At 54.1% G+C, this 23486-nt stretch overlaps 8 protein-coding genes across 8 annotated transcripts; 4 read left to right on the top strand and 4 right to left on the bottom strand.

Moving 5' to 3' along the window:
- Nucleotides 1-381: 381 nt before the first annotated feature.
- Nucleotides 382-921, bottom strand: VDAG_08633 (uncharacterized protein; the record flags this gene model as incomplete). Its single annotated transcript, XM_009652942.1, has 1 exon — nucleotides 382-921. One exon carries the CDS (start codon nucleotides 919-921, stop codon nucleotides 382-384), a length of 540 nt encoding a protein of 179 aa, XP_009651237.1.
- Nucleotides 922-1819: 898 nt separating this feature from the next.
- On the bottom strand, nucleotides 1820-3889 carry VDAG_08632 (cysteine desulfurase; the record flags this gene model as incomplete). Its single annotated transcript, XM_009652941.1, has 3 exons — nucleotides 1820-2603; nucleotides 2682-2718; nucleotides 2823-3889. The coding sequence occupies 3 exons, from the start codon at nucleotides 3887-3889 to the stop codon at nucleotides 2181-2183; spliced, it is 1527 nt and encodes a 508-aa protein (XP_009651236.1). The 3' UTR covers nucleotides 1820-2180.
- Nucleotides 3890-4797: 908 nt separating this feature from the next.
- On the top strand, nucleotides 4798-6425 carry VDAG_08631 (BAR domain-containing protein; the record flags this gene model as incomplete). The annotated part of the gene is made up of 3 exons (XM_009652940.1): nucleotides 4798-4833; nucleotides 4970-6206; nucleotides 6310-6425. The coding sequence occupies 3 exons, from the start codon at nucleotides 4798-4800 to the stop codon at nucleotides 6423-6425; spliced, it is 1389 nt and encodes a 462-aa protein (XP_009651235.1).
- A 487-nt stretch (nucleotides 6426-6912) lies between these two features.
- On the bottom strand, nucleotides 6913-8662 carry VDAG_08630 (uncharacterized protein; the record flags this gene model as incomplete). The annotated part of the gene is made up of 2 exons (XM_009652939.1): nucleotides 6913-8439; nucleotides 8509-8662. 2 exons carry the CDS (start codon nucleotides 8660-8662, stop codon nucleotides 7019-7021), a joined length of 1575 nt encoding a protein of 524 aa, XP_009651234.1. The 3' UTR covers nucleotides 6913-7018.
- Nucleotides 8663-10127: 1465 nt separating this feature from the next.
- On the top strand, nucleotides 10128-12038 carry VDAG_08629 (phenoxybenzoate dioxygenase subunit beta; the record flags this gene model as incomplete). Its single annotated transcript, XM_009652938.1, has 2 exons — nucleotides 10128-10353; nucleotides 10424-12038. 2 exons carry the CDS (start codon nucleotides 10128-10130, stop codon nucleotides 11863-11865), a joined length of 1668 nt encoding a protein of 555 aa, XP_009651233.1. The 3' UTR covers nucleotides 11866-12038.
- Nucleotides 12039-12150: 112 nt separating this feature from the next.
- On the top strand, nucleotides 12151-13089 carry VDAG_08628 (meiotic recombination protein DMC1; the record flags this gene model as incomplete). Its single annotated transcript, XM_009652937.1, has 1 exon — nucleotides 12151-13089. One exon carries the CDS (start codon nucleotides 12151-12153, stop codon nucleotides 13087-13089), a length of 939 nt encoding a protein of 312 aa, XP_009651232.1.
- An 876-nt stretch (nucleotides 13090-13965) lies between these two features.
- VDAG_08627 (transcription elongation factor SPT6) lies at nucleotides 13966-18740 on the bottom strand (the record flags this gene model as incomplete). The annotated part of the gene is made up of 4 exons (XM_009652936.1): nucleotides 13966-14575; nucleotides 14651-18278; nucleotides 18338-18520; nucleotides 18576-18740. The coding sequence occupies 4 exons, from the start codon at nucleotides 18738-18740 to the stop codon at nucleotides 14313-14315; spliced, it is 4239 nt and encodes a 1412-aa protein (XP_009651231.1). The 3' UTR covers nucleotides 13966-14312.
- Nucleotides 18741-21491: 2751 nt separating this feature from the next.
- On the top strand, nucleotides 21492-23247 carry VDAG_08626 (dual specificity protein kinase FUZ7; the record flags this gene model as incomplete). The annotated part of the gene is made up of 4 exons (XM_009652935.1): nucleotides 21492-21779; nucleotides 21835-21992; nucleotides 22048-22579; nucleotides 22657-23247. The coding sequence occupies 4 exons, from the start codon at nucleotides 21492-21494 to the stop codon at nucleotides 23245-23247; spliced, it is 1569 nt and encodes a 522-aa protein (XP_009651230.1).
- Between the last annotated feature and the right edge of the window lie 239 nt (nucleotides 23248-23486).

Below are 23486 nucleotides of genomic sequence, written 5' to 3'. Positions count from 1 at the left end.
ATGCAGCCTGCAGGCCGACATGCGCCCGACGTAAGGTAGTACCATGTAGTGGTTTGCCTGCCCTTGCTTCGCGGCGTACGCAGGGCATTTAGTGATCTAGACCCATCTCACATGCGCCATACTGAAGCCCCACTGAGCAAGCTTCTCCTGCCTGACTTTACCAATTGTCACATTGAGTATTACTGCCCAATAAGACCTACGCCAACGATCCATGGCAGCGACACACATCTCCCAACACAAAGTCAATCAAGGGTAAAGGGGAACTGAGGTGTTCGTATTGTAATAAGATAACTGCCGCCTCCATGCCTTATCCGGGGTATCAAGTGTCTGTCGACTCTAGGTGTTTCGCTTGCGTCCATTCATCGTCACCAGTGTCAACCCTTACTGCTTTGCCGAGGCTTGCTTCTGGATGTCATGCTCGGCTCCACGCTGCTGCGTCTTGCCCGTGTCGTGAAGGTCCTGGTAGTGCTGCTGGCCGCTCTTGTCACCCGTCAGGCCAGCGACGGCGCCTCCAATAGAGCCCTGGAGACGGTTGCCGACGCCAGACGCAAAGTCATTGACCTGACCCTTTGCCTCCTGCTGCTGGCCCTCGAGGTTCTGCTGACGGCCTTGTTCCTTGAGGTTCTGGGAGCCAACGAGACCACCGACGGCCTCCTTGGCCGAGCCCACGGTCTGGTTCCACGAGCCGGCAGCGCGATTGGGGTCGTCCTTGGTGACAGCCCCAGAAGAGGACGCGCTGAAGCCAGGGAGCTTGGCTGTGGCGTGCGAGGCGCTGTACTCGGCGTCGGCCTTCTGCTGCTTGGCCTCGCCCTTGTTCTGGTCGGCTGTGTTGCCCGTGATGCTACCGACAAGGTTCTGGGCCGCGCCAGTAGCCGAGTCGAGGTAGGACTTGAGGGTAGACGTGTTGTCGTTGGCAGACATGTTTGCTTGTGGTGAATTTTGGTAACTATAGAAAACTGTTGTTCAAGGTGATGGATATGATGAAGATGGTTTCTTGTGGAGGTTGTGTGAATGATGAAGTCCAAGTCATCTCTGTTCTGGCGGAAAACAGCATCCTTATGTACTAAGGCCGCGGCTGCCGTTTAGGCCAGCGCGCCAGCAAGTAAATCCCGTCTTCCTAGCCTCACGATGCAGTTTCCGTCTGTCTTTCCGTATGATTCGGCCTGTGATGTCATTTGGGGTTGCCCTGCACCTCCCCTATCCATCAAGAAGGAGGGCGTCGGCGCAGGACCGGGTTTGAGTGTGGAGGGTGGAAGGAGGGGCTGTACATGGTAGTTCTATGATGTCATGTTCTAGCTCCATGCTTGTCCAGCAACGACCACACGACCCCCTCTCTCCTGCCCTACCTACGCGTCGTAATGTACGGTTAGGTATGCAAGCATGTTGGCGGAACCTTCCAATGAACTACACGATCATGGAGCTATATTAGACAATGGCGAAACCCGGCCGTCCCACGACGTAATCGGCCCTTGTGATCTTTCGGCCTCGCTCCTGTGCTGCCTGCCGCACGTCCTGAAACATGTTGGGAACGCGTCCTCTATGGCTACGACCATGCATGTGAGATGCCGCATGTCTTTGCTGGGAAGCAGCATGTTCCCAATCAAGCCCCAGGGCTACCGCCAAGGCTGCGCCGACCCTTCCCAAGGTACCCGCGTAGCAGGCGTACCGCTCGAAGGGTTTCAACTGCGAATTCTGCCACCCTGCACCAGGTGACTGATTAGCTTCGTCCGAGCCAATTCCCGACCCTGGCTGAAGTCATTAAGTCCACGAAGTAAGCGGGCACGCTGACAATGTAGGCAAGCACGCAATACTTCGACAATTGTGTGTCAGATGTGTTCTTTCTTTGATGTGATTTCTTCAGCCAACGTCATCAGGCTTCCCACTAGTCGTGATACATCAACTGGCTTCCTCTTCTGCAACGTGAGCCCATATTTGTCCCTATAGACAGGAGGCCTCTGATACTAGAGCACTTTATGCCCGCTCCTCTCCCCGCCTCCTAAGCCAAACTCCGAGATTCCCGTAAAGAAAGAAAGACTGGCCTAGTGACAGGCCGCGCTCAATCATCCTCGCCTGGTGGTATTACAGAAACTAAAATCCATAAGGGTGGTCCCTAAACGAGGAACCCGCTAGTAAAAACCCATTCCCTCTCGTACAGTCAAGACGCTCACATGTCTTGCAAATTAGTGCTGGCTCCATTGGATCGTGCTGAGGTCGACACCGTCCTGAACAAGCTCCCACAGAGGACTCAGCTCACGGAGGAAATCAACGCGCTCCTGGACAGCCTTCAGAACGTAGTCAATCTCCGCTTCAGTGGTGAAGCGGCCAATGCCGAATCGGATACTGCTGTGCGCGCTCTCATCGCTGTTACCCAGGGCTCGTAAAACGTAGCTGGGCTCCAGAGAAGCCGAGGTGCAAGCACTGCCGGACGACAGAGCAATATCCTTCAGCGCCATGAGCAGCGACTCACCCTCGACGTAGGCGAAAGATACGTTGACACAGCCGGGATAGAAATGGTTTGGGTCGCCGTTCTGGTTCGTGTGCTCCATAGAGAGGAGACCGCCAAGAAGCCGATCGGACAGTGCCTTGATGCGCTTCGAGTCGTACTATGGGGAGTTAGTCCATTATTCCACAAAACCTATACTTGATTGATGGAAATGGGTGCAAAGGTATAATATTCAGACGGAGTGCTGTGTCACAACAAGTGTCCTTGTCACGGGACTTCAGAAAGCCATGCATGTATAAGAGCAACATCATCATAATGGGGCAACGCGAAGATCAGTAAGAGAGAAAAAAATGTGACACGTACCTCCATCTCCTCGTACGCGATGCGACACGCCTCACCAAATCCGACGATCAGCGGAGGCGCGAGCGTGCCGCTGCGTAGGCCACGTTCTTGACCACCTCCGGTAATGATGGGATCCAATCTGACACGAGGGCGTCGCCTAACATAGCAGGCGCCAATTCCCTTGGGGCCATAGATCTTGTGGGACGAGATCGACATGAGATCGATGTTCATCGCGTTCACGTCAAGAGGCATCTTGCCAACGGCCTGTGCAGCATCCGTGTGGAAGAAGACCTTGTTCTTGCGGCACAGCTTGCCGATTTCCTCCATAGGCTGGATCACACCAATCTCGTTGTTCACGGTCATGATGCTCACGAGGGCAGTCTCGGGCTTGATAGCGGCCTCGAGCTGAGCCAAGTCGATCAGGCCCGAGTTGTTTACAGGCAGGTAGGTGATCTCGAAACCCTCATCCTGGAGATGCCGACAACTGTCGAGCACGCACTTGTGTTCGGTCTGGGTGGTGATGATGTGCTTCTTCTTGCCGGACCTCCCGAAGAATCGCGCGACACCTTTGATGCTCATGTTGTTGCTCTCGGTGGCACCGCTCGTGAAGATGATTTCCTTGGAGTCGGCACCAATAAGCTTCGCAATATGCTCGCGAGCTTCCTCGACAGCGGACTCGCTCTCCCACCCGTAAGCGTGCGTCTTGGAATGGGGGTTGCCGTAAATGCCGGTGTAGAAAGGAAGCATGGCGTCAAGCACTCGCGGATCAACAGGCGTAGTCGCTTGCATATCGAGATAGATGGGCCTCTGACCTTCCTCCATGGTCGTGACCTGCTTGAGCACTTCGGCCATGGGACTCACGACAACGTTGGAGCCATCGGGAGACTGGTCGATGAAGTCCTTCTTGTCCAGCTTGATGGCGGTATCGACATTGACCTGTGCGTGGTCCTGCCTCGTCTCGGAAACGTTCCGTCGCTGCGTGAACTGCTGGATGGGTCCCGCGATGACCCTCGGCGCGGTAGGTAGCCTCCTAAGGGGAGAGGCCGCTGTGGTACGGCAGAGGCGGCCTGCCTGCCTCAGCGCTGATGTTGAGATGCTAGCCATGATGATGTGATGGGGATGGCATGGGGAGGGGATAGAAGATCAGAAGGAGGAGGGGAGGAAGGTTTTGTGAGGGAGATGAGGAGGCCCGAGAAAAAAAGATATGTCAGCACTTCTGGCTGGCGATGCGGCAAATCGGAGGCGAATGATCCACCCTAGCTTTCTCCATCATTTCATGCTCTTATCCAATCGCCCTGGTATTTTTTGCAATTCCGCGAGTTTGGCCCGTCGGCGTCCGTCTCTGGCTCGGGGATAGATCTGGTGCTCGGTGATTGGCTGCCACCCTGGCTGCCTGGTGCCGCTTGGCAAAGCCCGTCTGATGACGTTATGGTTTGAGAACACATCCGAGTGAGACGGATAGGCTTAGAAGCTTGGGTGAGGGGGGCGTCGCGAAAATGCGCTGCAGGGCCTCCTTTTCTGAAAACATGCTCGAGAAAAAGACGTTCCTGCGGGCGTCTTTGTATTATACTCTCGTAAAACTGCAGAAGTAGGAGGTCCAAATTGGCTTTGTGTAATCCACGTCTTCCGTCGTACCAGACTCCCACGCTGGAGGTACCTAGCGAGGCAGTCAGGTAACCTTGGGGTGTCAACGCGTCCCCCAATGCGTCTGTGATCGCACGCGCCACAAGCCAAGCCGGCCGCGGGACAGTTGGAGCTGATTGACTGTGGACACAGCCACGACTCAGTCGTCACCGGCACAGCACCAGCGTCACCAAATCAGGCCTAAGCCAGAGGCCGCCTTGCGCCTGCACCCATCCAAGTGTGCCCGTTCCTCATAAGGTTGGAATGCCCTCACTACAGCTGTGCATCCTTCCGAACCCTCGTACAAACACCCCTTAGAACAACAGCCCTACCGACCGCCCTCCCCCTCCTCCCACCGAGCATTCCGGCCCATCCGTTTGAACCCCAGCATGAGCTTTCGCGGCTTCCAGAAGAGCGTCGTTAGGGTACCATCTCTCCCCCACAAATTGAGGGGCACCAGCCCAGTCCCGTGTCCCAGCTTGTCGTGTCGCGACAGGTTGTGTGTCGGTGATCTACGTACGAGCATCTTGACTGACCTGATATTCCTTCTGTGTCCTCCAGGCGCCGCAAACGTTCAAGTCTCGCTTCAATATTGGCGAGCAGACCAAAGACGCCGTATACAGCGATTCAGAGCGCAGGTTCCAGGAGCTCGAGACCGAGACCAAGAAGCTTCACGATGAATCAAAGAAGTACTTCGACGCCATCAACGGCATGCTCAACCACCAGATCGAATTCAGCAAGGCCATGACCGAGGTCTACAAACCCATTTCTGGTCGCATGTCCGACCCGGACACCCTGAAGATTGAGGGCAATCCCGAGGGCATCCGCGCTTGCGAAGAGTATGAGCTCGTCGTCAAGGACTTGCAGGACACCCTGGCGCCGGAGCTTGATATGATCGAGACGAGAGTTATCCGCCCTGCGACCGAGTTGCTCGACGTCATCAAGGCCATTCGCAAGACAGCAACCAAGCGCGACCACAAGAGGATCGACTACGACCGGCATCGCACCACCCTCAAGAAGTTGCAAGATAAAAAGGAACGTAGTGCCAAGGACGAGAAGGCTTTGTGGAAAGCCGAAGGCGACACCGAGACAGCCACCCAGGAGTTCAACTACTTCAATGATCTGCTCAAGGAGGAGCTGCCGAAGCTCTTTGCCCTCGAGCGCGAATTCATCCAGCCACTATTTCAGTCCTTCTACTACATGCAACTCAATGTCTTCTATACTCTGCACGAGAAGATGCAAAGCTGCGACATTGGCTACTTCGATCTCACCCGGGACATTGAGGAGGCCTTTCACGCCAAGCGAGGCGACATCCAGGAGCAAGCCGAAGCCCTCTCTATCGTCAAATTTAAGACCACTGGACAGAGGCGGCCGCCGAAATACGGCCGTCCCGCACTGGAGGGCCCTCGCACTCAGGGCCTCCTGACTGCCGGCCCTTCGAGCTCCAGCCCCTCTGTCCCAACCACCTCGAAGCCCCTCGCGCGCATAGGCTACACCCCCACCGGCCAGGCATCAGCAGACAGCGAGTCGCAGCCACCTCCGCCCTACTCTCCCGGCAGCCCCGGCCTGCAGGCCATGGCGGCAGCGAAGGGTAAGCCTCCTCCACCGAAACCCAAGCCGAGCCGCTTCAGTGCCGTGCCCGTGGCAGAAACCGTGACGGCTTTGTACGACTACGACGCTCAGGCCGAGGGTGACTTGAGCTTCCGAACCGGCGATGTCATAGAGATCATCACCCGTACGAAGAACGAAAATGAGTGGTGGACCGGCAAGTTGAATGGAAAGCAAGGCCAATTCCCAGGTTTGTCACCCACAATGTCCTCTGCTGCTCTTCACTCGATACTAATTTGTTGCGCAACAGGTAATTACGTGCAAACAAGCAGCTAAAACGACAGTGTCGCGAGGCCACACAAACATGATTCTGGAGCAGACACAGATATCGAGCTTGAGGGTACAATCAAGAAAAGGCCTCATCCGAGTCCCGCCTACAGAGGGAGACAAGGTGTCGTACGAGAGCTGAAGAAACTTGAGGGGTGGATTGCATATGGGACACTTGGCGCATGCAGAAAGGGGGACAGCGGATTCGAACCGGCTAGGGTGGGAGCGAGCCCGGCCTTGCATCGTTTCTCCGAAGACTCAGGGATAAATCGAAAGACTTTATGACGGGTAGGCTGTCTTGTTTGTTTCGGATTCCATCTTCTTGTATTGATGGAGAGCAGGCGTTGCTTAGTTGAACCGGGGTAGAGACGGGGGTGTGGTGGTGTGGGATGTGGCCTCTGGTGCCTGCCCGACACATATCATCTAGTGGATTTATATTGTTCGCCACAACATGCATGGGCATGGCGTCAGCTGTGAATGTATGATTTTCGTGGAGGGTGGTCATTGAAATCACATTGGAAATTGATTTGCTATTGCACCCAGAGGTACACGAGCCGAGGGCCGTGAATACGCCTCAATTATCAATGGCGGGCCAGCCTTCTCTTGAGAAAGGGAGGGGGGATTCGATGTTTCCTTGGCCTTGAATGCTTTTCCACATTTATAATTCGCTACTTGATGGCGCTGGGACCTAAACAACGCTCTGATTCTGTGCGCGACGCGACACTTGTTCGTCTTCTACCTCCACCTGTGTCTGTAGCCAGGGTCGAAGGATAGTAGAACAACTGGCCTCAGTACATTGGGACCTCGTTCCCCCAAGGCGTATACGATGGATCTGTCGTCCGCTGTCCCTTGTACCTGGAAACGTCCAGGGTAACGTGGGTTGAGGGCAAAGTATGGGTTCAACTTCGTGTGAAGATTTGGCGTCGCTCCAACGGGCCAGAATGCGGCCGGCATGGCCTCACTGCTCTTCGTAACAGATCGTAGTCGGAGCCAGGACTGGGTTGGAGAGCTGATCTCGCCGCCTGAAACAGTGGCATAATATGGAAAGACTTCCAGAAAGCTCTCGCTGTCTTGATGGTATGAGCGGATGTATGGTCTATATGAACTGTATCGCTGAGAGGTTTCAAGTGTGTGGACGAGTGAGGCTTCGCGGAAGCCCGAGGCCTGCTCCTTGCAAGCCACTGGTGGATTGCTGCAAGCAGCAGGGGCAAAGTCGAGAAAGGTCTTGTAGGATGTAGTCACTGGAGGCCAAACAGCCTCTGGGCTTTCTTTCCGGACCTCGACGATAACCAACTTGCCGGTGTGCGTGTCGGTCTCCAGACTAATGGTCGTGCCATGAATCGGCCCCTCCTTGTGATTTCTGCGCCAGAGGCCTTCCTTGGGGGCAACCTCGAGTTTCTGGGGCGCTGCCAGGGGGAACCTAACTGCATAGTAATGCGACATCCAGTCTGCATCACGAGCTTGGTTGGCATTCGAGGTCGCCGAGTTGGAAACGACATACATGTAGTTTCCGATAATCTCCACACACACAGTTTTGCCCAGCTCATCCCCTACTGGTGCTGGCGTCCGAACTTGCGGCAGTTTCCAGGTGCGGCTGGGTACGTCGAACAACTGCAGAACAAGACAACCGCGGCCATCGGCGACGTTTTCCCATTCTCCGATCCATACTTGCTCGCTGTTGTTGCGGACAAAGCAAAAGTCTTCTTGCCCAGGACGTGCCAACGGATATGTCAAAACCAATTGATTGCTTGCAGGACGAAAGACCAACAGTGTGCTGTGTGTATTCTGCTTCGTTTGGGACGTACTGGTGGGTCTAAAGATGCACGACACGAATCCGTCTGCGTAATAGATTGGCTCAACTAGGGGCTTCAAGTTCCAAACGCTTCCCCCAAATCCGATGTGTGTCAGGTGGATGACTATCTCGGCTGACGAAGGTTGGCGCAAGTCGAGAAGCCGCAAAGTATTCATGACGGTTCCTCGGTCATGTGACGTATAACATAGCATGCCATTGGAGTAGACAAAGGCATCTACCATGGCAACAACGCCGGCAAAGAAGGGGTTGGCGGTCCTCACGGCCAATTGCCGCTTGACGAAGCGTCGCAAGCCGTGAGCGTATGAGCCATGGAAATTCCGCGAAGAGGCATCTTTGAGTTCCACTGAGAACGGAGCATATACCTAGAAAAATCGATCAGCCGGACAGCCGTCGATTACTTGCGCGGGTCTACTTGCCTGGAGGGTCTTTTTGGCGATATAATCGTTATGCATGAGAGCCCAGTTCAGGCGATGACAAGTTAGACTCGTACTGTGTATGTCCCGGGGGGCAAGATCGGCGGCTATGATGGCCAGAACCTCGAAAGGAAGCCGATCAAGCCTTGCCATTGAAGCACTTTGTTGTCAACGTCACAGAGTCGGGGTTTGATAAGAGATCGCGTATGCCGGCGGATGTGAACGGTGAGGGCATCCAATGAATGCAGTGAAAGATGCTCTATATCATTCCTGGAACGGTTGTTACTGGTACATGTCTTCTCGTCGGGGACTTAAAGATGGGAATTCGATGAACGATACAATGATGCAGGCCCGCGTGTTCGAAATCTTGCGGCGAGGGAGCGACCACCATGCAAAGCGCCCTCGTTATACTCTGTGGGCAAGAGGAACCCACGGCCTAATTACCTAGAGGTAGGTAGGTATTCTAGGCACCGTCGCTCAAGTTGTGTTCCACCCACCCATTTCCTGAGCATCGCCCCGTTGATTTATACGGGATGCGGCTCTGCTCAACCATCGCAGGGAAAGCTTGCTTTTGATGACAAGTGAACAGCGCATGGAGCCTAGATGCGATGTGATGCTACCTGCAGGCCGTCTGTCACCGAGCCAATTGGGACCAGTCCGTAGGGGCCTGCCGGCGAGGACATTGTAATGTATTGCATCCTGGCAGGGATGCAGGTACAAGGAATCTCCAGACAGACTTACCCTGAGCAGGTTTGTGACCAGGATTGCAGGAGTGTCAAGTTGTTTCGGGAAAGCGGGGTCGTGAATAGTAGGAAGGGTCCAATGAAGGGAATGTGAGAAGGAAGGTGAGCCTCACGACACGTCCTTTGGGGCCCTGGCTGTTCTGGATGCATCACCTGTCCCTCCTCTGTCGACACATGCTCGACATTCTGCCACTCATATCCCTCTTCACGGCAACACCCTTGGTTGTTGCCTCTTCAGGCCACTGGTGATAGAGGTGGGGCAGAAAAACCAGTCGGATTGACCATCGCGACAGAGAACGCCCGCAGTTCAAAAGCCACAGCCTGCTCCGCAATGACTTGTTCAGGCTGTGTTAAGGCTCAAGAAACGCAGGCGTCACCACACCAGTCAGACAGAGGGCGTGCCTTCAGCATCTTTGAGATGCGGGGTCAATTTGGGGGCCAAAAATCAAACCGGCGTGTCCTGTGTCCTTGAACCATTAAATGTTCCCAACTCCTTCTTGTATCATGTGCCACATACTCGCCGTTTCGTAGACGAGGAGGAAGGCAATCGTGCTTGATCTGAAGTGTGTGCTGTGTTGAATGGCAAGAATGGGTTGGTTACCTAAGGTACCTTTACACTGCCACCAATGTTGAGGTGGTTCCCCACTGTTCAATGCCGTTCACGCCCAATCATGACCTCCGCAAAGAGGTTTACTTGCGGCGCGAATCGTCATCAGCCAGCGACGCTCAGGAATCAGCACAGCCTGGCGCCTTCTTCCTGCAACACCATCCCTGTCTCAAGTTGACTCTTGGTGCTGTCTCAGCAAGCTGCCACGTAGACCAAGAGACGAGAGATATCCCAAGACGAATCAGAAGACTACAGTCGTCGGCCGACCATGACGACACAGGATAGCAAGGATATCGACTTATGGTCAGAATGCACGACCGATAGGATCCTCGAAGTAAGAACGAGTAAGATGAAAAAGATGCCCGGGCTCCAGATTGAAAGCGGAATCGACAAATGTGTGTGCACCGACTCTGTGCGTGTGACCCGCTTAGGTCTCGACGGCGACGAGCATGATCCAACCTTTCATGGTGGGGTGGACAAGGCTGTCCATGGGTGTAAGTGACCTGGCAACGTGCAGGTCGTCACCTTGGAGGAGGTGAGACAGATGCTGACTTGACCCTACAGACTGCAGTTCCCACTATCTGGGTTGGCAGCGTGAGTACCCGTCCGCTGCAGGTCGTTTCCGTCCCGGGGGCTTTGGCGAGAACCTCGTCACGCGCCACTTGAATGAGCGCAACGTCTGCATCGGCGACAAATGGGCCGTGGGCGACTCTGTCGTACTGCAAGTCAGCCTCCCACGCCAGCCATGCTTCAAGCTTAACCATCGCTTCCAACTCAAGAATTTTGCGCCGAAGACATTTCGATCGAGCCGTACGGGCTGGTACTACCGCGTCTTGAAAGAAGGAAACGTCAAGGCAGGAGACAGCATGACCCTGATTGAACGTCAGTGGCCCAAGTGGACTATTGAACGAGGGCAAGAGTTTCTACACCGGAACCAGGAGGACCTAGCGGCGAATGAGGAGCTGGCGGCCATCGAAGCAATGGGCGAGGAGAGCCGTGGCGCCTTCCAGAAGAGAGTGGCCAAGGCCAAGGCTAGAGCGAAGCGCAAGGGGGAGACGGAAAAGGGGGAAGTCTGGCGCGAGTACTACATCGCTGAGAAGACGACGCAAACACCCCGCATCGCGTCCTTTCTTCTCAAGCTTCGCGTGCCCATTGACGAGGAGGAGCAACAGATCCCCAACGGCGCCCATGTGAAGCTCCTCCTTCCCAATGGCCTGCAGCGGTCTTATTCCGTCGTGTCGGGAAATCATCAGTGCTTTGAGCTAGGTGTTGCATTGGAGGACGACTCGCGAGGCGGATCGAAGTGGCTTCACAGCGTCATACCCGGGCCGGACGCTGTGGTCCAGGTGGGCAGGTTCACAAACGACGTTCCCAATGCTAACGCGGCGAGCAACCACGTCTTTGTCGCTGGCGGAGTCGGTATTACAGCGTTTCTGGCCTCACTGGAGGCGTACCACAGCATCAATTACAACATTGAGCTGCATTATGCTGTGCGTTCGGCAGATGATGTGCCTTTTCGACAGCGCATTGAAAAGCTAGGCGCCAGCGTCAAACTCTACGACAAGTCCAAAGGCCAGCGCCTGGACATTCGCGAGATTGTGCGAACGCTCAAGTGGAATAGCCAGCTGTACTTCTGTGGTCCGACTCGCATGATTGAGTCTGGTCGCAGAGCCGTCCAGGAATTTGGCGTGGATGAGAACGAAGTTCACTACGAAGCTTTCTCAGCAGACACCACAGGCGACCCATTTGATGTGGAAGTAGCCAATCGAGCTGGTAAGATCGTACATGTGACTCAGGAAGAAACGCTACTAGAGGTCCTGAAGAGAGAGTTTGGAGGTGATCAAGTGGAGAGCAGCTGCGAAGTGGGTAATTGCGGAACTTGCAAGATCAATCTGAAGGATGGGACAATCGAACACAGAGGCACCGCATTGACGACGGAACAAAAAGAAAGTTCCATGCTGAGCTGTGTCAGCCGTGGAATCGGGAGGATTGTGGTTGAGGTGTAAGGCACCTTACCTTATTCGTAGAGTGAAGCCATCATGGAGTGGAGCAAGCTGGGTCTTATCCATGCATTGCTAGTGGTTGACTGGAGAAAAGCATGGGAACTTCGACCCACCAGTAGCCTTATCTTTTACTTCCTCATTTTTTTGGAGCTGCCTTTTGCTCCATTGCCCAGTTCAACCAGTCTCGATGGATCCAGCAACGCAGCTGCTCGCTCTTTCCGTCACACCTTAGACCTTCAACGACACCATATTGCGAACGCCGATAGCCAACAGGAGAAAGATAGAAACATGGCGCCCGAAGAAACGGAGGATGGCTTCACCGTCTTCCCAATCCAAATGCCGGCGGTGCCCTCGTGCCCCATTACTGCCATCCACGAAATTCGACTTCGACGAAACACGCCCAAGATCCCAACTGCCATAGATGGTCGGAGTCTCTTCTTGAAGAATGTTCCAGTCGATGCGTCAGAAGCACACTTTCGCGCCGTCTTCAGCCACCTCGTCGGCCCCGGCCGCTTCGAGAGCATCGCCTTTGAGGGCGAGCGCAGGAGGCGGCTCGAGCTCGATCCCGCCTCGGCCGCTAAGATATCTGCGATCGTCAAGAAGAGGAAGCGCGATGAACAGGAGGCCGAAGAGCACGCGCGCGAGGAGGAGTTGGCACTGCTGCCCGAGACGTGGACGCGCAGGATACACAAGAGCGGCGGCAGCGCCATCGTTCTAATGGCCGATGAGAAGAGTGTCGACCAGGTGCTGAAGGCCATTGGAAAGGCCAAGAAGAAGAACAAGATGCCTGTTTGGGGTGAGGGGGTTGCCAGCGACTCACCCGGGCTGGGCGCACCGTGGGTTGCGGCTCACCTGCAGCTGTCGAGGGCCGACAAGGCGGCGACGCAGAAGTCGGTGCACGCCTTCTTCAACGTGTTCAATCGCAAGGAGAAGGAGGCGGCCGAGACAGCCAAGAGACTGCGGAATGAGCCAGATGAGGATGGTTTCGTCACCGTCACGCGTGGCGGACGCGCAACCCCTGCGACAAAGAACGAGGCCGAGGCGGCACGACAGAAGATGGTCGACCGTGCGGCCAAGAAGAAGGACGAGACAAAGGACTTCTACCGATTCCAGCTGCGCGAGAGGCGCAAGGCCGAGCAAGCACTGCTGCTGAAGAAGTTCGACGAGGACAGGCAGAAAGTGCTTGCTATGAAGGAGAAGAGGGGGAACTTTAGGCCAGAGACTTGAAGCACTCCTCGACCCCAGCATACTACGTGGCCTACAGAACAGCGCGCGATCCAAGGTCAGTAGTGTTTTTTTTGCATGTTTCTGGTTTTTCCCTCGACCATGATGACGCACGCGGGGCCAGCGAAGCACCTTGGGAGCAACGGGTCTCGACCTGAAGCTCAACTGAGGTGTGATGCCGACACAAACCGCGTTTAATATCTTCTCAAATTGTCTGAAATGCTTTTATATCTTCCCAATCAAGCGAGTGTATTGTATGAGCTTAGGCTGACTACGACCTAGATCAGGCCCGTCGGTCATCGCAAAGTCAGCCATCTACGCGTGCAAGTGCCTACTTGCCAGCAGAGGTCCAATCCCAACTATTCAAAACAGACTCGTCCTCCTAGCGATAGAGACAACAGGAAATCTGCCCTCTACATGGAATGAACCGCATAGTGCGGCATGTACTTTAGTTTACCTTGGAACACCTGGGAGATGTTAGCTGCGCAAAGTCGACAAAACCAAACAGGTATGGCGCAGGCTTTGTTGGCCCGTTGAGATCAATGCTTTCACAGCTCAGGCCTGGCTCACAACATGGATTCTCTGCAAGTAAAGTACCAGGAGGCTTAGGCATGAGGCTACTGCAGAGAACGGCAGCCATGTCATCGAGTCATTCAAGAATACAATACCCTTTTTAACGATGCTGCTTCGAATCAGTGTTTAATGCGGCACGAAGTGTGTTGAGCCCAGGTCGTATTCCTTGCAAATTGTCATCACCAGAAATTAGGGCGGATTGGCGTCTCATTGTCCTGCACGACGAAGACGAAGACATGTCCCACATGCTTTGGCGAAGTCAATGACTTCCCGAGATGCGAAACTGGCAGATAGGCTTCTTGCGCGGGCGGCGAGTTCAGTGAGCAGTTCATCGATCTATGTATATCGGCCAACCAGGTAGGCCGAGCTAAAGCAATTCATCTTGCTTTTCGTGCGTAGTGTTACAACAGTTTCTCAAACAAAGCCCCTTACCCCAGCTGGCTGAATCATCTCGATGACTGAGTGAACAGGGCTAGCTTCTAGTCACCCACGTCCCATGCAGCCCCCTACCTATGTCATGGCTTCCACCTTTCCTTTATAAACTCCTCCTGCTGCGGTTTGAGCGCCGCTCTCATCGGCTGCTTGGGCGGCAGATCGGGCAAGATAGCGTCAACAGGGACATGATCGCTATTCATGATGGTACCAGAGCCTCTCTACCGCTGCTGCTGTTTCTGGAGCCTCTGCATCTCGTTTGAGTACAGAATCTTGAAACCGTTGCAGAGACCTCTCATGTCTGGGTACTGGTTCTTCAGCAGCTCGTATCCCTCATGGTGGACCTTGACCGGCATGGCATTCACCCGCGAAGACTTGTTCGCCTTGAAGCAAAGCCAGAAGTATCCTGGATGCTTAGGGTTGATGCAGAAGGCATACGCAGAGCGCGTGGGGTTGGCGTCGATATAAGTGGTAAGCCACTTTTCTGTGCGGGGGTCAGTCACGATACATTATACAACTGGGCGACCACGCGTAGTTATTGGGGTCTTGCAGCACTTACCAACGTCTGCCCTTGAGCGCTTGTCGAACTTGTCGTGTTGCATCATCTCGTCAACCTTCTTGACCATGCCCTCGATGTAGCCGTGAATCAGCTCATCAAGATCTTTGTACGTCATCTTGCCAACACGAAGTAGTTGGCCGAGGGAGAAGTCGTTGGGCTTCTGCAGCTCGAGGACGTCCACGTGCTGGAATACGCCGTCGGCGACCTTCCACGTAATAGCAAGGTGGTCGTTACCCTTGGACGAGGGGCGAATAACCTTCTCGCCGTTGGGTTGGGTACCGAGCCACTGCTCCGCCTCCATGCCATTGAAGGGCTTGAACAGCATGTGGTTGATGACCCTTTGCGTTCGCCCAGTGCTCTTGTCTTTTTCACGGAGTTCCTCCTTGTCATCGGCCTCTAGTCGCTCATCCCATGTACCGTGGGGATGATACATGTGTTTCCGATAGCCGTTTTTAATGTCCCTCTCGTCAATGGAGAGCTTAGCCAGGAAGTTCTTGTACTCAACCGACACAAGCTTCGCTTGTACTGTCTGTCCGACCGAAATGACGCCCTTGATGCCCATGCCAATATTCCTGTCGTGTTCGTTGGGCTCGACCCTGCCCTCGATTCCGCAGTCAAGCTTGACAATAGCGAATTCGTCTTTCACAACCCTAACATTCACGGGGATGATCATGCCCACTGCGAGAGACTCTTTGCTCTCGCCCGTAAGCATAGTGAAGATCTCGCTATCAGCAAGCGTGACAAAGTTACGACGCAGCTCCTCGTATGGTGCCTGGAGCTCCGCACGAATAGTCTCCAGAGTCGCACGCTTCTTCTGGCTGTACTTGTCCTCCAATTGCTGGGCGTACTCCTCCAGAATAAGTTCGTTAACCTTTTCCTGGGCGTCATCTTTAAAGAGCTTGCGCACGATGGCCCCGGGGCCATTCTGATCCGTCTCGCCCTTGACATCCTCTTCATCGAGTTCAAGGGCATCAGCTGCCATCTTGCGGCCAAGCTCATAGTCTTCCGGATGCACACGTGTGTTGTCGAGGGGATCGGAAGTCGGGTTCGTTGACTCGAAGTGGATGAAGAGGAAACTGGCGCAGTTGTTCCATACTCGGGGTCCGACCACGGGAATCTTACCACTGTCGATGTCTCCAACGAGCTCGGCTCGACTGGCGACGTAGCCACCGTTGGCACTGATGGCTTTCAGCACACTCGTTGCCTTACGAGGACCAAGACCAGCAACGTAGGGAAGCAGGTTGGCCGTGTAAGAATCTCCAACAGCCTCGTTAATATCGACACCGCACAGATTAACCATGTCAACCATGGCAAACTCCAAGTTCTTCAGCAGCTTGTCCTGGGGTAGCAGCTGCTGACAGGGGTGGAAGGCGAGGGAAGTTATATCCTTGCCAAGAGCGGCATATTCCTTCAGAGGGTTCTGCATGTACCTTGCCAGTCCGATGCAGTACCGTGTGAGAGGGGCAAGTAAGGGGTGGTCGGCGACAGCACGCGGGCTGTCTTTGTATAGTCGAGCGACCTCGTCATTCACTACAATGACCTCAAGCAGCTCGGCACGATATTCGTCGGTCTCAGGGTCGTCAAACTCAGGACCCATCAGACCCTTGTCGCTGATGATGTTCTCAAGTTCGCGAACAAGCTTATGGGTGTCTGCCGACCAACCACTGACACCAATGACATCTGGACGCCGCAGTTTGACAAGCTCCACGAACTCTTCGCGAGCGGCATCGTTTCGTGTAAAGTTATCGAACCTGCCATGATCTCCGAAGCGGCCTTCTTCGTCCATCCAGGCCCAACATGTCGCGTCACGGCCAGGGTCAGCCATGCCGTTCGAGAATGTCAGAACGCGCGGCGTAGTACCCAAAACCATGCCCTTCGGCTTGTAAGGTGATTGGTCGATCTTCTTCGAGTATTCCTCGCGGCATGTGGTGAGCACTTCGTCCTGGCAGGCAGTGCGCACCGACTCCTTTACACCTTTGGCAACGTGCTTGAGGAGACGGGGAACGGCAAGCTCAAGAACCTTGGTCCTCTCGTCATTCCACCTGTCTGCGCGCTCACTGTAGTTGTCGGACACAAACTCTTGTCGGAGGTTGCGTTTGAAACCTTCGTCATTCTCCATACTGACTTTGACCTCAATCAAGCCGTCTTCTTCAGCCTTCATCATCTTGAGAAACAAGTGTGGTTGGCGGGCCATATCACCAAAGCTTTGGTGAGTAAGGTACTTGATCTCGTAGAATGGATGAGATTCGTCAATTTTCCGCAAGCCTTTTTCAGTGCGACGACAGCTGATGTCCCCCATTTCGTAGAAGTTGGCTCGGAAATGTTTGCGCATACGGGGGCTCACAAAGAGCTCCTCAGCGTACATCTGACGGGCGGCTTGCAGTACGCTGTCGCCCGTGGGGAAGTCCTCGTCGATGTATTGATCGGCAAGGTTATCAGGCAACTCGTTATCGTCATCGGCCCAGACCTTGGGCCCTTCCCTGAGTGCGTTCCGCGCGAGTCGGTCCGGTGTGATACCATATGCACGAACAAAGTCGTAAACCCTACTCCTCCGTACCTTGTCGAACAGCGCGCCTTTGGAGCCGGGCCGCTTGGTCTGTTTGGCACTTCCATTCATAGAAGCAAGGTCTTTCAGCTGCGCGGCATACTGGAAGTTGAGATAGTCTTGTAGATCTTGGAGCTCTTCCATGTTCGCAGCTTGCGTGATCATGTCCTCAAGGATGTCATCATTGACGCCCATTTCAGTTTTGAGGTTATCAAGCGTCTTTTCTAAAGCGTTCCGCTTTTCCATCAACGATCGGAACTTGATGTCGAGCTCCAAGATGCGCCACAAGTCGTCTTGGGTCAGTAGTTTATCGGCGTTGAGGATGAATTCCGGAGCATCGGGGTCATCCCGATGCGCAGGGTTGCGCGTCTTCTTGGTATGGATGAGGTAGTCCTTGCGGTGTTGGAAGACATACGGCACTTCGACGCCATCAACCACAAAGAACTCAAGGACCTTGCCAATCGCCTTGGTGAAGGGCCCGAGTAGGTCTCCCTGGAGCATCTTCTTCGGCCACAGAAGGTTCGCGATCCAACGTGCCTCCTCTTTAAATTGCTCGGCAGTGAGCTGCAGGTGCTTGAAGGGCTTCCTGTCGAGTTGGAATCGCTCGGGCTCGTCAAGTGTTCGGATTTCGTTGTCTTCGTCCGTAAGCAACTTCTCGGTAAGTTGCGAGGGCTCGAAAACGTCCTTCAGCTCAATCACCTGTTCCTCACGCTCCCTCTCTCCCTCTTCCTCTTCCATTTGCAGTGCCCAGTCGTAGTCTTCACCATTGCCAAAGATGGCCTCAAAGTCTTCCAGGGCATCCTTGTCGAGACCGGTGGTGTCGACCACGCCAGATACACCCTTATCGCGAGGACGCGCAACTTCTGCATCTTCGAGTCGCTGCATGCGTGCCTCCTCGTCCTCAGGGAAGTCCTCTTCGATGAAGTCGTCGAATTCGTCTGCTTGTGCTCGGAAGCTCGGCCGCCCGTATGGTCGTTCGTTGCTGTCCTCTTCGTCATCGGAAAACATGTCCTCGAGCCCGCGGCGCTCGGGAGGACGTTCGCTATCGTCTCGATGGCCTCTCTTGAGACGTTTGAACTTGGGCTTTTGTCGAGGTCAGCTTTACAGTGCAGACAACGACTGCAGGATGCGTGTATACATACCTCGGACGGCTTCTTGCGCTCGACTTGTTCTCCTATCAGTTCCAGGTCTTCGTCGTCAAGTTGCGCTTCCTCTTCCCGATCGCGATGTTCCCTTTTACGTTTTACAACGCGCTCACGAGCATCTGAATCGTCACCTTCATCTTCTTCATCTTCGTCTTCGTCAACGATGAAGCCCTCGCGAATCTATGGCAAAATCAGTATCGCCCACTGCACGGCAGAATCACTCAATTCAATTTACCTTGGCAGCTTCTTCTTCATCGTCGTCATCGTCTTCTTCTTCTGACGAGTCCTCCAGGGCGTTTGTTCGTGCCTTGGAGGTGCGGCGCTCGCCATCCTCCTCTCCGTATGAGTCGTCTTCTTCATCATCGTCTAGCTCGGCTTCGCCGCTAATCAGGTCTCGCATGGAGTTGCTCATGTTGGGCCACAGGTTCTGCGCCGAGCGCTGTTGAGCTATGCTCTCAGTAGGCAAGAAGCCGATCGTGCAAGTGCGGTCGCCGCTCGTACTGTGTGGCCACCTTTCTCGTCCGCTAGGTTCTCTAGCCAAAGAACAAATGCCGTGTTGATTGATGAATCGCCGAAATTGTTGTAGATTTCGGGCTGTTGTGGGGAGACGTGGTGAGGCAGTGCCTTAACACTTTGACGCGTGAAAGGAACGTGTATGTTCGTGAACCCAACTTTTCAGGGAAGGCTCGAGCCTCAGCTTGCAATGCTGCTGGTGCTTGTACTGGCGTAGTAAGATTCAATTGGGCGAAAATGTGCTCTTGTATAACGATTTCCTTTCAAGAGCTATGATGCATAAAGGTGCCATACTCCAAATAACATAAGCCAACCCAAAGCTTGGTACCTACTTACCTAAGGCACGGTACGTACCTACCAAAAGCGTGACAGATTAAGTCGCACTCTACATACGCCAAACGCGTGCATCACCCAGACAAGTCCCTTAAGCTTCAGCACCTTCTCAACACCTCAGATCTTGATCAGATGCTCTAAAAATCAAGGTCGTAAACAATTGGCAAACTATCCAACTACAATACTACTTTTGGTAGTTTCAAATCCATGTTAGATACAGTATAACGGTTCAAAATGAGGTCACCTTTTGGGCGTGTGACTCCTTTTGCCACACCCATGGATACTTAGGTAGGCGTCAAGCACAGAAACATTGGCAATACTTCCTACACTTCTTATTTTCCCTGATTGTTGTTCTTTATAATGCAGATAGACTCAGTACTTTTAACTATAGTCATGTCAAGATTACGTCTGCACTCGCCGTAGAAGGATGCTTGGTTTGGGGTACCAGGTTTCCTGGTCGATATTAGAAGCAAAGGTACTTGATTTGCATTCGCAACCTGACTAGAGGATATCCAACGATCCCATACATTTATGGACAAGCTTGACATGCGTGGGAGAACTTGGGCTTTTTTTTCAATTTTGGAGCAACAGGAATGATGTCCCGGCGTCAATATTCACGTCGCAGCTGCAGGGAATCAGCGACAGAGTGTCAATGACTGGTCGAGTGACCTGAGACCTGAACCTTGGGCAACCCGGCTGCCACGGCTACCTATGTGAGTGCATTCTTGTGAAGCCCACTCCAATTCGCGAGTACCCTATGGCCAACTGCAACGTGAGATCCTCTTAACGGCGATGGTTGGGCAGAACTAAGTACTGGTTGTGGCTGACAAGAGGTTCGTTTCGCGCTGAGCTAGCGACTAAAGTGCCATTACCATCACATTGGCATCAGACGCATCACGGGCCGAAGCGCAGCGAGACGATGGTTTCGCGTGATGACGAAGATTGAACCAGTGATGAGGATTGGCTGCGTTTAGTCACTCATGCACTCCTCGTCACGGCTCGCTCCTCGCTGCTGTTGGACAGGCACTCAGTCCAGGCAATATGGCAGTCGGAGAGATTTGTAGGGCATTGCATCAGAACGACCAATAAGCTGGGGTGCTGTCACTTGAGACACAAGCCCGTTTTGGCCATGGCAGAGCCCACGTCGTGAAGAAAGTTGGATGCTTTGACATCGTTGGCTGTTGGGGACGAAGGGTGCGTGACATATGATTTGTGACGCAGGATAGTAAGCTGCTCTGATGAGCCAGGCCCTCCACCTCCTGGTCGGATACGAAGGTCGGAAGGCCACGGGTTACGAAGCGGTGCAAGGTACGGGCTCATGGTCTCCTTCGAGGTGAAGCAAATGGAAATGCGAGCAAATCTGCAAGGAAGCGGCCTAATTAATTTACAGGTCCCCATCTCGTAGGGCAGATCTTGACACTCCAGACGGGTCCATGGGTGCTCGGGGCGCTCCAGGCGTCTATGGGGGCCCCCTAGCTGCTCGCGTCTTTCGTTCCTCCAGCGAACTTCCTATCCGAAACCCCTCTCCGGCCGCATCCCCTCCTTCCCCCATTTGTCGCTCCACCGCAAGTGTCAGGATCCCCGTCGTCTCGCTGCTGACACGCCACATTTCCGATTCGCGACTTGTGCTTTTGCTGAGCTTGACACGTCTCCCAAGACACACGGCTGTTGCGTACATCTCAGGCCTATACGTCGCTGCGGGTAACCTTGTCATACCAACGTCCCGCGTGCCTGTCATTCTGTCATTCTGTCATCCCCTGAACGGTACGCCTGCCTAACCGCCTAAGCGCCCTGGTCTTTGGTGCTGCTGCTCCGGCACTATCGACTTGTCGTACCCGATAAAACCCCCACCTCAACCGGAAAGGGACCAGGGGAACGACACTGATTAAGTGCTCCATCCTCCTCACCACACCTCGCCAAAGCGTAACATCAGGTACGCCGCGCACTTTTCTGGCAGCCTGTGCTTCGTACGCCTCGCGAGGTCTCCTTTATCTCACCTCGACTTCGAGCGTGAAGTCGAGATTCGCCGCCCATCCTGTGCTACATTGCAACGACTGCCCCGCGCCTCAGCTCATCCGCTCACCCTCTATGCCATCGGCTGCCGACACCTAACGACTTGCAACTACCGATTCATCTTCGGCGCAGTCTGTCGCCTCATCTCTGCTTTGAAAGACAATCTACGGACAGCAGAGAGTCACCTCGCTAGAACATCTGTCCGGCTCCGACTTGCGGCTTCTTCAAGCCCATTGCTACCCAACAACCATCGACGCCTCCGAACGCCGGTCGGCCACGCACATCACCCAAAATGCCCGATCCTTTCGCTCCGCGCTCGATGAAGCGCAAGAACGTCAAGGGCCTCGCCCTGACGCCTGCTGCTCCCAAACCGCCCCCGACTGCCGAAACCAGCAGACACGACTACGATTCCCGTGATCAGGACGGGAACGATCAGAGCGCACAACTCGAGATTGGCATTGAGTACAAGCTGGACCTGAAACAAGAAGACCTGGAAGTCCTGAAAGAACTGGGATCCGGCAACGGTGGTACGGTCAGCAAGGTTAGACATGTTCTTACCGGAACTGTCATGGCCAGAAAGGTGATGCTTTGTTCATGCTCATGTCGATGATGGCAATCACGCTAACGGTGCACAGGTCATCCACGTGGAAGCGAAGAAGGAGATGCGTAAACGTATAGTAAGAGAGCTACAGATTATGCATGGATGCCACTCGGCAAACATTGTCAACTTTTACGGCGCATTCCTCAACGACAACAACGATGTCATCATGTGCATGGAATACATGGACGTTGGGTAAGTAGTTATTCGTTCCTGGAGTTGTAGGCGTACGTCTGACACATTGACGTAGTTCTTTGGACCGGGTTTCGCGGGTCTTTGGTCCCATTCGAGTCGATGTGCTCGGCAAGATCGCTGAAGCTACATTAGGTGGCTTGACGTACCTTTACTCAAAGCACCACATCATGCACCGAGACATCAAACCCTCCAATATTCTGGTCAACTCTAGGGGCAGTATCAAGTTGTGTGACTTTGGTGTCTCTGGCGAGCTTGTCAACTCTGTCGCAGACACTTTTGTTGGCACATCGACCTACATGGCCCCTGAGCGTATCCAGGGCGAAAAGTATACAGTCAAGTCAGATGTCTGGAGTTTCGGCCTTACAATTATGGAGCTCGCCATTGGAAAGTTTCCGTTCGCTGCAAGCGAGCAGCTATCGGATGGGGATGGTGCCCCTGCTGGTATTCTTGACCTGTTGCAGCAAATCGTCCACGAGCCCGCGCCGAAGCTGCCGAAGAGTGACGCATTCCCTTCTATCCTCGAGGATATGATTCAAAGGTGTCTCTCTAAAGTCCCCGAGGAGCGGTCCACGCCCCAGGAGTTGTTTGTAAGTACCTGCTCCAATCGCTATGTCTACCGCGTTCCCGTGCCATACGAAGAGATAGTGTCTGACCGAACACTCAGGATCGTGATCCATTTGTGCAGGCTGCCAAGAGAACGCCCGTTAATCTCCGTGACTGGGCGGTCAGCATGATGGAGCGAGACAACCGCAAATCCCACCTGGCTCCACAACTGTCCCCTGCTACACGAGAGCTGCTAAACTCAAGCGATTCACCAACGTACCATAACAACTCTAATGATGACCGCCCATTCGATACGCCCACCTCGGGAGAGATTCCAATTGCTGGCGCTGGCATCATATCGCCAAGAGATCAGTACGGACCTTCGCACAACCGATCTCCCACTAGAAACGGGCTGCCATCTGGAAGATCCACAGGACCAGGCCATCCGGGAATGGGACAGAGGATTGTCACTACCAATTCCATCCCCAAGGCCGGTGACTATCCCAATAGTGCCGGCCCCGCCAGCGCCAGTGCTGCCACCTTTAGCCTCCCAGTTCGCCCAGCACCACCCGGAGGTCCCCTGCCGCCTCCGCCACCCCGGAAAGGAACCCCTGACGACGGCCGTAGGGAGAATAGAAGGCAGGCTACGTTCGGCATGCCGCCGTCCAACAGAGGCTACATGAATGACGTTTACAATGGGTCCTCGAATTAAACGCCAGCATCCGAAACAGCCTACACATGCTCAACACCATTTTCGGCTTTCTGCGAGGCTTACTGTCTTGTTACTCCGGTCAGAAGAGCTTGCCTCACAAATATCGCCACGGAGCCAAGACATGATGACCGGGTCCTTACAATGATGAGTGGAGGCCATACGCAGAGGTCACATGTACGTCGCCAGACTAATGTGACGCTCATGTTCTTGGCCTTCATATCAGTTTGGTACAGGGCTAC

Source organism: Verticillium dahliae, genomic scaffold (genome assembly GCF_000150675.1).
Source record: "Verticillium dahliae VdLs.17 supercont1.21 genomic scaffold, whole genome shotgun sequence".
NCBI lineage: Eukaryota > Fungi > Ascomycota > Sordariomycetes > Glomerellales > Plectosphaerellaceae > Verticillium > Verticillium dahliae.
The sequence above is the reverse complement of the archived record's forward strand: the minus strand, read 5'-3'. Positions and strand labels throughout refer to the sequence as shown.